Genomic DNA, 13,482 nt, shown 5'->3' with positions numbered 1-13,482 from the left:
GCGGCTCAAATAGCAGTTGTAGCAGATTACATGCTTCATGCAGCTCTGTATTCGGCAAGGGGCGTAGCGGGGATAGCATCAAACGCCATCACGATTCTGCGTATCCTCTGGCTGCGTAATGGAAAGCGGACGCAGCCTCAAAGAAGTCCCTCACGCACCTCCCGTATCTCAGTGGGTGACCTTTCGGTGAAAAGTTGGACACCATGATATCCAACGCCACCGGGGTAGAAGAGTACCTCTCTCCCTCAACTGAAACCTATACGCACTTACAAGAAGTGTAACAAAACCGATTCCGATCCTTTCGGAATTCCTCGGGCTGGTCCGTCTCGCGTCCAGCACAAAATCGTAACTGTTCCCCACACAGGGACAACTCGAGGTCGACGCAAAGGTCGGACAAGACCTGGCAGTTAAAAGCAGGCCAGTCAAAGCCCAAAGGAGGTAAACCTCAGATTTTTTCCTCCTCATGACTCACGGACCCCGGAAGACATCCCATCCGTAGGCGGCCGACTTTGCTCTTCCAGCAAGTCTGGATGCCTGCTACAGAAGACAGGTGGGTCAGGGAACTAGTGTCTTCCGGATACAGGATAGTGTTCAACCTCCAACCCACCGAACTGAATCTTCCTCTCTGTTCCCCCAAAACCGCCAGCCAAGGCTCGTGCCTTCCACCAAGCGGTTCCCTTGCTTCTTCAAGCAGGAGTCATAGTACCGGTTCCCACGGCCGTGCGCTTCCGAGGGTTCTACTCCAATCTATTCATAGTCCCCAAGAAAGGAGGCAGCGTACTGCCCATACTGAACCTAAAACAACTCAACAAATATGTACGGGTTCGTCACTTCCGCTGGAGTCCCCTTCGGTCCATCATTGCGTCCATGGAGAAGGGAGAATATCTCGCCTTCATAGAAATACAAGACGCATACCTGCATATACCGATTGCACCTGCTCGTCAGTTTTCTCAGGTTCGCAATCGACCAGGACCACTACCAGTTCGTGGCTCTTCCGTTCGGACTCGCCACGGCTCCCAGAGTGTTTACCAAGGTCATGGCAGCCACCATGGACGTCCTGCACTCCAGAGGCATAGTAGTCGTTCCATACCTGGATGATCTACTCATCAAGGCTCCTACCTTCAAGGACTGCGAGCTCAGCGTCTCAATCACAATCGACATGGAGTCGCATGGGCTGGGTAGTCAACCTACAAAGGTCATCACCAACCCTGAGTCTGTCTCTGACCTTCCTGGGAATGCTATACAACACCTCCAGGGGTCTAGTGCTCTTTCCCAGGCACAAGGCACTGTTTCTCCGCCTAGGAGTTCGCATCCTCTTCCGCAAACCCCCTCAATCTCTCCGGTTTGCCATGAGTCCTTGGCAGGATGGGGGTGGCAATAGAAGCGGTCCCAATTTGGCCCAGTTTGACCTCAGGCCTCTCCAACTAGCCATTCTCATGTCCTGGGACAGGAATCCCTTTCTCTCTCAACAGGGAGTTCTGGCTAACGTCGTCAACCAAGAGGTCCCTGCACTGGTGGCTCAAGCCAACCTCGCTAGCAAAGGGGAAATCCTTTCTCACAGGTCAGTGGAAGGTTCTGACCACCGATGCGAGCCTGACGGGTTGGGGTGCAGTGCACCTACAGCACAGGGCACAGGGCAAGTGGTCCCCAGTGGAAGCGACCATGCCCATCAACATCCTGGGAATTCGTGCCATCCTCCTGGCATTGAGGGCCTTCCATCACTTATTGGCAGCCTAACACATCAGAATACAATCGGACAGTGCCACCACTGTGGCATATGTGAATCACCAAGGGGCACCCGCAGTACCCAGGCGATGCGAGAAGTGTCACACATCCTCCACTGGGTGGAGGACACCGGCTCGGTTCTCTCAGCGGTCCACATTCTGGGTGTGGACAACTGGGAAGCAGACTTCCTCAGACGACAAGGAATAGATTCGGGGGAGTGGTCTCTCCATCCCGAAGTTTTTTGTCAGATCTGCCATCGCTGGGGGACCCCAGATGTTGACCTAATGGCATCCCAGTTCAATGCCAAGGTCTCCAACTTCATGACCAGAACACACGATCCGCGGTCACTCGGAGCAGACGCTCTGGTTCAGGACTGGACCCAGTTCCAGCCTCTGTACTTTTTTCCACCTCTCCCCCTGTTATCCAGAGTGGTGAGGAAGATCAAGCAAGATGGAGTTCCAACCATCTTAATCGCACTGGTCTGGCCCAGACGTACATGGTACACCGACGTCGTACAACTTTCAGCAGACGCCCCCTGGCGCCTCCCCGACCGCCCGGATCTTCTATCACAAGGCCCGTTCTACCACCAGAACTCAGGGGCTCTCAATTTGACAGCATGGCCCTTGAAACCTGGGTTCTAACCCAGGCAGGGCTCTCGACGGACGTTATTAGGACAATGATCAGGGCATGGAAGCCAGCCTCTGCCAAGATCTATGACCATACCTGGAAAGTTCTCTTTACCTGGTGCGAATCTTGTGGCCAGACCCCATTCTTTTCTTCCCTCCCCGAACTACCTGTGTTTTTCTCCAATCGGGTCTGGAGGCCAGGCTGTCCCTGGGCTCGCCTAAGAGCCAGGTGTCAGCCCTCTCAGTGCTTTTTTTTTTTTCAAAGGCGCATTGCTACCAAGCTGCGAGTAAGGACTTTTCATCAGGGGGTTTCCCGATTGGTTCCCCCCTACAGACGACCACTAGAAACGTGGGACCTCAACCTGGTCCTGACAGCATTGCAGGAACCACCCTTCGAACCCCTTAAGGAGGTCCCGCTCTGCCTTCTCTCCCAGAAGGTAGTTTTTTTCCTGGTGGCAATCACCTCGCTACGCAGGGTGTCTGAACTGACAGCACTCTCCTGCAAACGGCCCTTCCTGGTTTTTCACCAGGACAAGGTAGTTCTCCGTACGGTCCCATCCTTCCTTCCGAAGGTTGTGTCCAACTTCCACTTCAATGAGGAAATTTCTCTGCCTTCCCTTTGTCCGGTTCCGGTTCATAGAGTGGAGAAGGCTCTGCATGCGCTTGACCTTGTCAGGGCATTGCGTATATATGTGTCTATGACTTAGTCCTTCCGGAGGTCTGATCCCTTTTCCTTCTTCCGGAAGGCGGCCGCAAGGGTCTCGCAGCTTCCAAAGCTACCCTTGCCAGGAAGATCACATCCACCATACAAGAGGCCTACCACCTTAAGAATTCTCCTCTTCCAGCTGGTATTACGGCACACTCTACACGGGCGGTAGGGGCCTCCTGGCCATTCGGCTCCAGGCTTCGGCACAACAAGCGTGTAAGGCGGCCACTTGGACTAGCCCACACTAGTTTACTAAACACTACAGGGTTCATACCCAGTCCTCAGCGGAAGCCAGCCTGGGTAGATGTGTTCTGCAGGCGGCGGTGCCCCAAGTATAGGGGCCTGTCTGCACAATATTCGTCCATTGCTTCCCACCCAGGGACTGCTTTAGGACGTCCCATGGTCCTGTGTCCCCCAATGAGGCGACAGAGTAAAGGAGATTTTTGTGTACTCACCGTAAAATCTTTCTCTTAGCCTCTAATTGGGGGACACAGCTCCCACCCTGTTGCCCTTTTCGGGCCGTTGTTACTGTTGAGTTCTCATATTGTTCTTTGAGCTTGTACATAGTGGCTTTCTTATAGGCATGCACAAAACTGGAGAAGGCGGACGCCGTCCAGGGGTGTATACTGCAGAGGAGGAGCCACGGTTAATCTTTTTCAGATTATGCATAGTGTCGCCTCCTAGTGGACAGCAGCATAACACCCATGGTCCTGTGTCCCCCAATTAGAGGCTAAGAGAAAGAGATTTTACGGTGAGTACACAAAAATCTCCTTTTTTGTGTGTGGGGCGAAGTAATCACTGAAAAAGCAGTGCATGTTTACAAATGTGTTTGCATATGTAACTCACCTGCAGTGAAGTGTGCAATCCTCGAATTTGCCTGAAATAGGCTGGGCAAGCTGGAAAGACCCCAAGGCAAATGCCACCTGCAGGTAATTTGAAATGGTGGAATGTAAAAGCAGCAAGTGTGCAATTGAATATGCAGTGCATGTTTACAAATGTGTTAGCATATGTGACACATGCAGTGAAATGTGCAATCCTACAATGTGCCTGAAATCGGCTGGGCAAGGAGTTTGACAAGCTGGAAATCCCCGAAGGCAAATGTTAGGATTTGTTTGTGATGTCTGTAAGCAGCTTTGTGGTAGTCTGCTTTGGGGGTAGTGTGGTGCCACCTGCAGGTCATTTTTCCTTGCTGCAGGTTTATGACAATTAATGTTTAAACTGTATTTTGTGATCACATCGTGGATGTGTGGTTTGGCTATTTTCATGCTGAAGGGGGCAGGTTTACCTTTCAAATGGTGTATCATTTGTGTGTGTGGGTGCAGTATGAACGGAGATACAAAGTAGTCACCGAAAAAGAGTGTGTTGAAATAATATAGAAGGATGATCCTTTTCTGTTTCTCCTTCTTGCTTTAAAGTCTACTTTAAATGAGTGTGCCTGTTTTGTTTGCTTCTTTGTGCGTATTTATGTGTGTGTATGTATTGTGTATGTATATATATATATATATATATATATATATATATATATATATATATATATATATATATATATATATATATATATATATATATATATATATATATATATATATATATATATATATATAAGTTTTTGGCAAAGCCAGCTTACCTCTTTGAAGACACCGGAATACATCCAACCTGTGGTTAGTTTGCACGGAAAACGGATTGGGACAAATCCACACATGTAAAGAGAAATCTTTTTGTTTCTCCAGCGATCAGTCCAATGGTAGAGTAAAATATACCTTTTATTTATCCATTAAAAAGTTCCAGATTTCTTCAGTTACAATATTGCATACGTTCAATCCCTTATGGACGACATGTTTCGACACCACATGTGTCTTCCTCCAGGTCCAAATGAGTACTGAATCAAGACCGCAAATGTAGTATAGGGAAGGAGGAAAAAAAAAGGCCCATATGGTCTACTGGGTGTCACAGGTGTGTATAGAGAATTCCAATAGATTTGATTTAACCCAGTTAATCCAATAGCCAACAGTAACCCCTTGCGGTATTGATCCTTCCCCAAGGATTTCAACAACATGAAAAAAACAAATATTTAAAATCCACATTAAATACAAATTAAAATCAACCATATCTATAGGATACATGTCGTCCATAAGGGATTGAATGTATGCAATATTGTAACTGAAGAAATCTGGAACTTGTTAATGGATAAATAAAAGGCATATTTTACTCTACCAAGTTTATATATATATATATATATATATATATATATATATATATATATATATATATATATATATATATATACATACATACATACATACATACATACATACATACATACATACATACATACATATACATATATATATATATATATATATATATATATATATATATATATATATATATATATACATATATATATATATATATATATATATATATATATATATATATATATATATATATATATATATATATATATATATATATATATATACACATACATATATATATACATACACTCACCGGCCACTTTATTAGGTACACCTGTCCAACTTCTTGTTAACACTTAATTTCTAATCAGCCAATCACATGGCGGCAACTCAGTGCATTTAGGCATGTAGACATGGTCAAGACAATCTCCTGCAGTTCAAACCGAGCATCAGTATGGGGAAGAAAGGTGATTTGAGTGCCTTTGAACGTGGCATGGTTGTTGGTGCCAGAAGGGCTGGTCTGAGTATTTCAGAAACTGCTGATCTACTGGGATTTTCACGCACAACCATCTCTAGGGTTTACAGAGAATGGTCCGAAAAAGAAAAAAAATCCAGTGAGCGGCAGTTCTGTGGGCGGAAATGCCTTGTTGATGCCAGAGGTCAGAGGAGAATGGGCAGACTGGTTCGAGCTGATAGAAAGGCAACAGTGACTCAAATCGCCACCGTTACAACCAAGGTAGGCCTAAGAGCATCTCTGAACGCACAGTGCGTCGAACTTTGAGGCAGATGGGCTACAGCAGCAGAAGACCACACCGGGTACCACTCCTTTCAGCTAAGAACAGGAAACTGAGGCTACAATTTGTACAAGCTCATCGAAATTGGACAGTAGAAGATTGGAAAAACGTTGCTTGGTCTGATGAGTCTCGATTTCTGCTGCGACATTCGGATGGTAGGGTCAGAATTTGGCGTAAACAACATGAAAGCATGGATCCATCCTGCCTTGTATGGAGCATCTTTGGGATGTGCAGCCGACATATCTGCGGCAACTGTGTGATGCCATCATGTCAATATGGACCAAAATCTCTGAGGAATGCTTCCAGCACCTTGTTGAATCTATGCCACGAAGAATTGAGGCAGTTCTGAAGGCAAAAAGGGGGTCCAACCCGTTACTAGCATGGTGTACCTAATAAAGTGGCCGGTGAGTGTGTGTGTGTGTATATATATATATATATATGTATATATATATATATATATATATATCATTAATAGATCAAGGGAATCGTTATCGTCAAGATTTAAATGGTCCTCAGAAAAAAATAATACTATAAATAGATCAATCTGAGGACAATAGATAAGTGTATAGAGTTTATCTTTATTTAGTTAGTTAATTCTTCAGAAAAAAACCATAATCTTCGACCAGACATAAAGAATGCAACGTTTCGGCCTTCAACGGCCTTTTACACAGCAGTTTATCTGTCTGTCGAAATAGGAATGGTACGACACCACGTACCTCGCCGGCAGTATCCGGGTTGCCCAGCATCATATACACTCCCTATATCTCCGATTCTTCAGCACCATTCCTATTTCGACAGACAGATAAACTGCTGTGTAAAAGGCCGTTGAAGGCCGAAACGTTGCATTCTTTATATATATATATGTCTGGTCGAAGATTATGGTTTTTTTCTGAAGAATTAACTAACTAAATAAAGATAAACTCTATACACTTATCTATTGTCCTCAGATTGATCTATTTATATTATATATATATATATATATATATATATATATATATGTATATGTATATATATGTGTATATGTATATATATGTGTATATGTATATATTTTATTAATGTAATATGTGTGTGTGTTAGGCATTGTTGCGGGATTTGGGTTTTCAGATGTTCTTGACTAATTAGGGTAAGTTCATACAGGGCGTGTTTTTTTTTTTTTTTTTTTTTTTCCTGCAGCAAAACCTGATCTTGGCAGGAAAGAAGCTGCGCCAAAATTGCAGGTTTAGGTGCGTTTTTGGTGCGGGTTTTTTTTTGTGCGTTCTTTTTTTTTTTTTTTTTCCTCTTTGTCCATGCTAATATCCTTGACTGTTCAGCAGCAAAAATGCATCAAATAGCTGCATTTTTGCATCGTTATTGCTGGTACTGTAAAAAGCGGCTGAAAATTTGCATAAAAAAACGCAGCAAAAACGCCCTGTGTGAACATAGCCTTAGTCAGTTGTGACTTTTTAAATAGTTTAACATTTTTTGTTTCATTCCCGTGTTCCCTGGAGTCATCTTAAGATTTTTTTTTTTTAAATTTTGTGACATTTTAGTGAAACATGACACTTTTTGGGCCATAAAGTAGAAAAAAAGTTACCGTATAAACTGGAGTATAAGCCGACCTGAGTATAAGCCGATCCCCCTAATTTTGCTGAAAAAAAAATGGGAAAACTTAATGACTCGCGTATAAGCCTAGGGTGGGAAATGCAGCAGCTACCGGTAAATGTCAAAAGTAAAAATAGATACCAATAAATGTAAAATTAATTGAGACATCAGTAGTTTAAGTGTTTTTGAATATCCATATTGAATCAGGAGCCCCATATAATGCTCCATACAGTTTATGATGGCCCCATAAGATGCTCCATATTAAAATATGCCCCATATAATCCTGCATAAAGGTTAATAATGGCCCTATAAGATGCTCCATACAGACACTTGCCCCATATAGTGCTGCACAAACGTTGATTATGGCCCCATACAGACACTTGCCCCATATAGTGCTGCACAAACGTTATGGCCCCATAAGATGATCCATACAGACACTTGCCCCATTTGCTGTTGCTGCGATAAAAAAAAAGTCACATACTCACCTCTCCGTCGCTCAGGCCCCCGGCACTTTCAATATTCACCTGACTTCGTTCCGGCGCTGGTCGATCTTCAGCGTCTTCTGCATTGACGTTCAGGCAGAGGGCGCGCACTAACCACATCACCGCGCCCTCTGACCTGAGCGTCACTGCAGAAGACGCTGAAGACGGAGCTGCGGCTGGAACGAGGAGCAGGTGAATATCGCGCAGCGCTCCCCTCCCCGTTATGCTCACCTACTCCTGGCGCGGTGCAGTCCCTGCTTCCCCGACGCTGCTGCTTCTTCCTGTACTGAGCGGTCACCGTTACCGCTCATTACAGTAATGAATATGCGGCTCCCTATGGGAGGTGGAGCCGCATATTCATTACTGTAATGAGCGGTACCAAGAAGCTGGGGCGCCGGGGAGCCAGGGACCTGCAGGGACTGCGCCAGGAGCAGGTGAGTATAATTAGACAGCCCCCGCTCCCCCTCCCCTGCCGACCCCTGGGTATGACTCGAGTATAAGCCGATAGGGGGACTTTCAGCCCAAAAAATGGGCTGAAAATCTCGGCTTATTCTCGAGTATATACGGTATATTAAAATAGAGCATTTTCTATTTTATGGACAATTCGTTAATACACAGGCACCATTTTGAAGAATTTGCTGCAAAAAGTAAATGAATTCTACAAGAAAAAAAGACTTCTTAAAAAAACAACAAATGCTCAATTTGCCCCAAAGCATAATGCATAGAATGTTTCATTTGCTTCTACCAGAATATCAATTAATGTTCACATTTTCTATTCACTTTAATAAACCCGATCTGCTGTCTAGTTAATGTAATTTTTTTTTAATCTGATCTCAGTTGTCACAGAAACAACAGGAAGCGTGTCTGGTCTGAGCTTAACATCTGAGCTAAACGAAGAGCTAAATGACCTGATCCAGCGCTTTCACAACCAGCTGCATGATGCTCAGGTACTGCAGATATATATATGTATATCTACTATATAATTGTCTAAGGGTCACTTCCGTCTGTCTGTCTGTCCTTCTGTCTGTCACGGATATTCATTGGTGGCGGCCTCTGTCTGTCATGTAATCCAAGTCGCTGATTGGTCGTAGAAAAACAGCCACGACCAATCTGCAACGGGCACAGTCCGGCGGAAAAATGGCCGCTCCTTCCTCCCCGCAGTCAGTGCCTGCTCCGTACTCCCCTCCAGTCTGCCTTCACACAGGGTTAATGGCAGCGGTAATGGACCGCGTTATGCCGCTGGTAACGCACTCCATTACCGCTGCTATTAACCCTGTGTGACCAGCTTTTTACTATTCATGCTGCCTATGCGATGGATTTGGGGAATGTGATTAAAGTGTGTTTTTTGTCTTTTTTTGTTTCTTCTTTATTTTGTAACACACAAGAAGCTGGAGGCGAAGTTTTGCTGATATATCCACTTGTTTCTGGAAAAGTGTGGTTTTTAAAGAGAACTGGTCATCAAGATCGCGCATTTTAAACTAAAGGTATGGGCATAAAGGCGCTGTTTTCCTGAGTTTAATAGGTGCCTTCATTGTAGAAATCCACATCTTGGTCATTGTGTGATAAGCTGAGCGTGCATTTGGTGGGACTGTGGGTAGGGTTGGCACAGTTTTAACCAGCGTCCTAAATATGCATCGGCACCATTTTCCTGAAGCCCACCACAAGATCAATGTGCACAAGCGCCACCCACGGTTAGGACTGCACCAGCGCAAAGTCTAAAACCTTAAAAAGATACGGACACGAAGCCGTGAAAGTCGTGGCAGAGCCGAAGATCCTACCCACCATCCCACCCACATGCTCAAAGAGCTCATTGCATCCAAACGCCTAATAATAATTATACATCAACCAGACTCTGGATTTCTAAACTGAAGGTACTTATTTTGCAGTATGACAACGCCTTTATGCCCGTACCTTTAGTTTCACATGTGTGATCGCGATGACAGGTTGTCTTTAAGCCCCTTTTCATTTGAAAGACGCCACTGTAAACTGCTGATCTTCCTGGTGGCTGAAGTAGCGTTACACTGTGGACTTTCACATTACTGTCCATGTAAGGCTATGTTCACACGTTGAGTTTTCTCTGACGCCCACGACGGCACCACGGAGAGAGGGGATCCGCCCACCAAGGACAGGAAACCTACAGATAAAAAGGCAGTACCTCTCTCTTGCATCAGTTGGTTTCCTGTCCTTGATGGGAGACCTACAGATTCACCTCCGTCAGAGGGAAAAAGATTCTTCGTGGGAATTCCGGGGCCAATCAGCCGATCCTGGCAGCGGGGGCCCCCCTGCCTCGGCTAGATGTGGTGACCCGAAGCGCCACTGCTAGGGGCTAGTGGGCCTTTTAGGGTGCGCGGGGAGAGGTGGCAGGACCAACGGCCGCCTCTCTAGGTAAGACTCACCAGCAGCAGCCATGTCCAGGGGGGTCCCTCTATGGACAGGAGCCGATGTCTTGCTCCCTAGCGTCAGTCTGCAGGCTGCAGCTCCCGGGAGTTCCGAGGAGTCAGCATGCGGCGGTGCGCGAGATTTCAGGGCGCGCGCACGAGCACTGCGATCCCCGCCCTGTGCGCACAGCCTCTGGAAGACTGCGCAGGCGCGGGATTTCGCACACGATGCGAACTGCGCAGGCGCGGGATTTCGGGCGCGGAGTTTGACTGCGCATGCGCAAAGGAAAAAAATAAAAATAAAAAAATGGCGCCTTCCACCGCTATTTTAGCGAGCACCTGGGGGGGAAAGAACGCTTCCAGATGGAGACCGGCCAGTGCTCACCATTGAGCGATGGGGAGCAGGTATCCCCCCTACCCAGGGCATCTCCACAGCCGCCGCCACAGCAGCAGCAGAAGCGGCAAACCCAGAAAGGCCACCAGGACTCTACCGGGAAAGGGCGTTCTGGATCACTGCGTAGCAAAGGGTCCAGCATGACGTCCGGCTCAAGGGATAAATCGACAACAAACATGGATCTTTCCCAACCGGTATTTATGGGTCCATAAGGTGGTAAGTGATCTTCGTGAAAGTTAGCGATAGGGAGGGCCTATCTTTGTGTCTTTTTTCTATAGGGGAAAAGCACAAGTAAAACCAAACATAACATATGTGCCTTATGTAAAGAAGATCTTCCATCTTCATGGGAAAAAAGACTGTGCAGTATCTGTATTCAGCAGACAGTGTCAGAAGGCCTCCCCGGGTTCGCAGCAGACCTAAAAAATCTGATTAAAGTCCAGGTAGAAGAGACCTTTAAATCCCTCAAAGGAGGAAAAAAGCGAAGGAAGACTAAGCATAGATCTCCGTCTCCTGAATCTGGTGATTCAGGGGAAGATATGGATTCAGACACATCCAATTCTTCCTCCTCATCATCCTCGTCATCATCATCCTCTTCCTCGGGGGGCCGTAGTTGCTTTCCCATAGAAGAAATTGACAGCCTGGTTAAGGCCGTTAGGAACACTATGGGGCTGGCAGACCCTCACCCAAAAAGATCCGTTCAAGATATAATGTTCGGGGGGCTTGACCAGAAAAAGAGAAGGGCCTTTCCCCTTAATGAAAAAATCCAGGCTTTGATTAAGAAAGAATGGGAAAAGCCTATAAGGAAGTCACTACTCACTCTGAAAAGGAAGTATCCGTTTGATGATCAATCCTGTTCCTTCTGGGATAAGGCGCTCAAACTGGATGTGGCAATTGCTAAGGCATCCAAAAAATATGCCCTTCCGTTTGAGGACATGGGGGTCTTGAAAGACCCAATGGACAAGAAGGCAGATGGCTTCCTCAGAGGTTCATGGGAAGCGGCTGGTGGAGGCCTCAAACCGGCAGTCGCTGCCGCATGTACATCTCGCTCCCTGATGGTATGGTTAGACCAATTAGAAAGCCAGCTCAAAGAGAGATCATCCCGAGATTCAATCTTAAAAATGTTACCTGTTATTTATGGAGCTGCAACCTTCTTGGCTGACGCCTCTGCGGATTCAATCAAACTATCTGCCAGGTCAGCAGTGTTTTCTAATGCCGCAAGGCGGGCCCTCTGGCTGAAATGCTGGCCGGGAGACCTCCAGACGAAGTCTAAATTATGTACCATCCCCTGTGAAGGAGAGTTCCTTTTCGGGCCCACTCTAGATGATATACTGGAGAAAGCGGGAGATAAAAAGTCATTCCCCTCCCTGGGTTTCCCTTCATATAGAAGGCCCTTTCGGAGCAAGAGGTTCTTCCGAAGGAAGCCGGGAAAAAACCAGGATAGGTGGGAGGACAGGCGAAACAAAAATAAGGGTTTCATATTCAACAAAAAACCCGCGCAATGAATGCTTGCCCCAGGTGGGGGGGGAGACTGGCCCTCTTCCTCTCAGCCTGGGAAAAAATTACCAGCAGTCCTTGGGTTTTGAACATAATAGGATCCGGACTGAAATTAAAATTCCAAAAGCCCCCTCATCCCTCGTTCATGACAACGTCGCTAAAATCTTCGGAGGAAGAGCAACTAGCACTAGAAAAAGAGGTCATGGGACTGGTAAACAAAGGGGTTCTCATGGAAGTTCCCCCACAAGAAAGAGGTCAAGGGTATTACTCCCCTCTGTTCCTGAGGAAGAAGCCGGACGGTTCCTTCAGGACTATTATAAATCTGAAGGGCCTAAACAAATTTCTAGAAATCCAGCCATTCAAAATGGAAACAATAAAAACCTCGATAAAAATGTTTCCACTGTGTTTTATGGTAGTCCTGGATCTAAGGGATGCCTACTATCACGTCCCTGTCCACAAAGATCATCAGAAATTCCTCAGAATAGCAGTCCACATAAGGGGGGTGATATACCATTTTCAATTCTTGGCCCTACCCTTCGGGCTGGCTATAGCCCCACGGGTCTTCACGAAATTAGTTGCAGAGGTAATGGCTCACCTGAGGGAGCAAGATACCTTGATAGTGCCGTACCTCGACGATTTTTTGATAATAGGTTCCTCTCCACAACATTGCGAGGAACAGCTGAAAACAGACATTCACTGGAAAAACTGGGCTGGTTGGTGAACTTAAAAAAATCCAGGTTGTTACCATGCCAGATCCAGGAGTACCTGGGTCTCACTCTGGACTCTATAAATCAAGTATGCCGTCTTCCAGAGGAAAAAATTCAAAACATCATAAGTCTGGTATCCAGAAGGCGAGACAACCCCGCCATAACCCTGCGCCAAGCTATGTCCCTCCTGGGATCCATGATGGCCTGCTTCCCGGCAGTCCAATGGGCTCAATTACACTCAAGGGAGCTTCAATGGCAGATCTTGTCAGAAGAAGTCTCTCTAAAAGGAAATTTAGAAGGTCGGCTAAATTTATCTCCAAACACGATTCAGTCACTAGCTTGGTGGACCTCGCAAGACAATCTTGCTCAAGGAGTCCCGTGGGTAACTCCAGTATCT

General features: G+C 46.1%; 1 protein-coding gene across 8 annotated transcripts in view; it reads left to right on the top strand.

Moving 5' to 3' along the window:
* The window catches only part of PCM1 (pericentriolar material 1), a 130,676-nt gene that overhangs the window by 40,410 nt on the left and 76,784 nt on the right, over positions 1-13,482 (top strand). For all 8 annotated transcript variants that reach the window (XM_077279661.1, XM_077279656.1, XM_077279662.1 and 5 more), the window contains exon 6: positions 8,950-9,059. In XM_077279661.1, the coding sequence (XP_077135776.1) occupies positions 8,950-9,059 (110 nt within the window). The remainder of the gene's footprint in view (positions 1-8,949; positions 9,060-13,482) is intronic.

This window comes from Ranitomeya variabilis, chromosome 1, assembly GCF_051348905.1.
Source record: "Ranitomeya variabilis isolate aRanVar5 chromosome 1, aRanVar5.hap1, whole genome shotgun sequence".
Taxonomy (NCBI): Eukaryota; Metazoa; Chordata; class Amphibia; order Anura; family Dendrobatidae; genus Ranitomeya; species Ranitomeya variabilis.
This window is presented reverse-complemented; position numbering and strand designations above follow the sequence as displayed.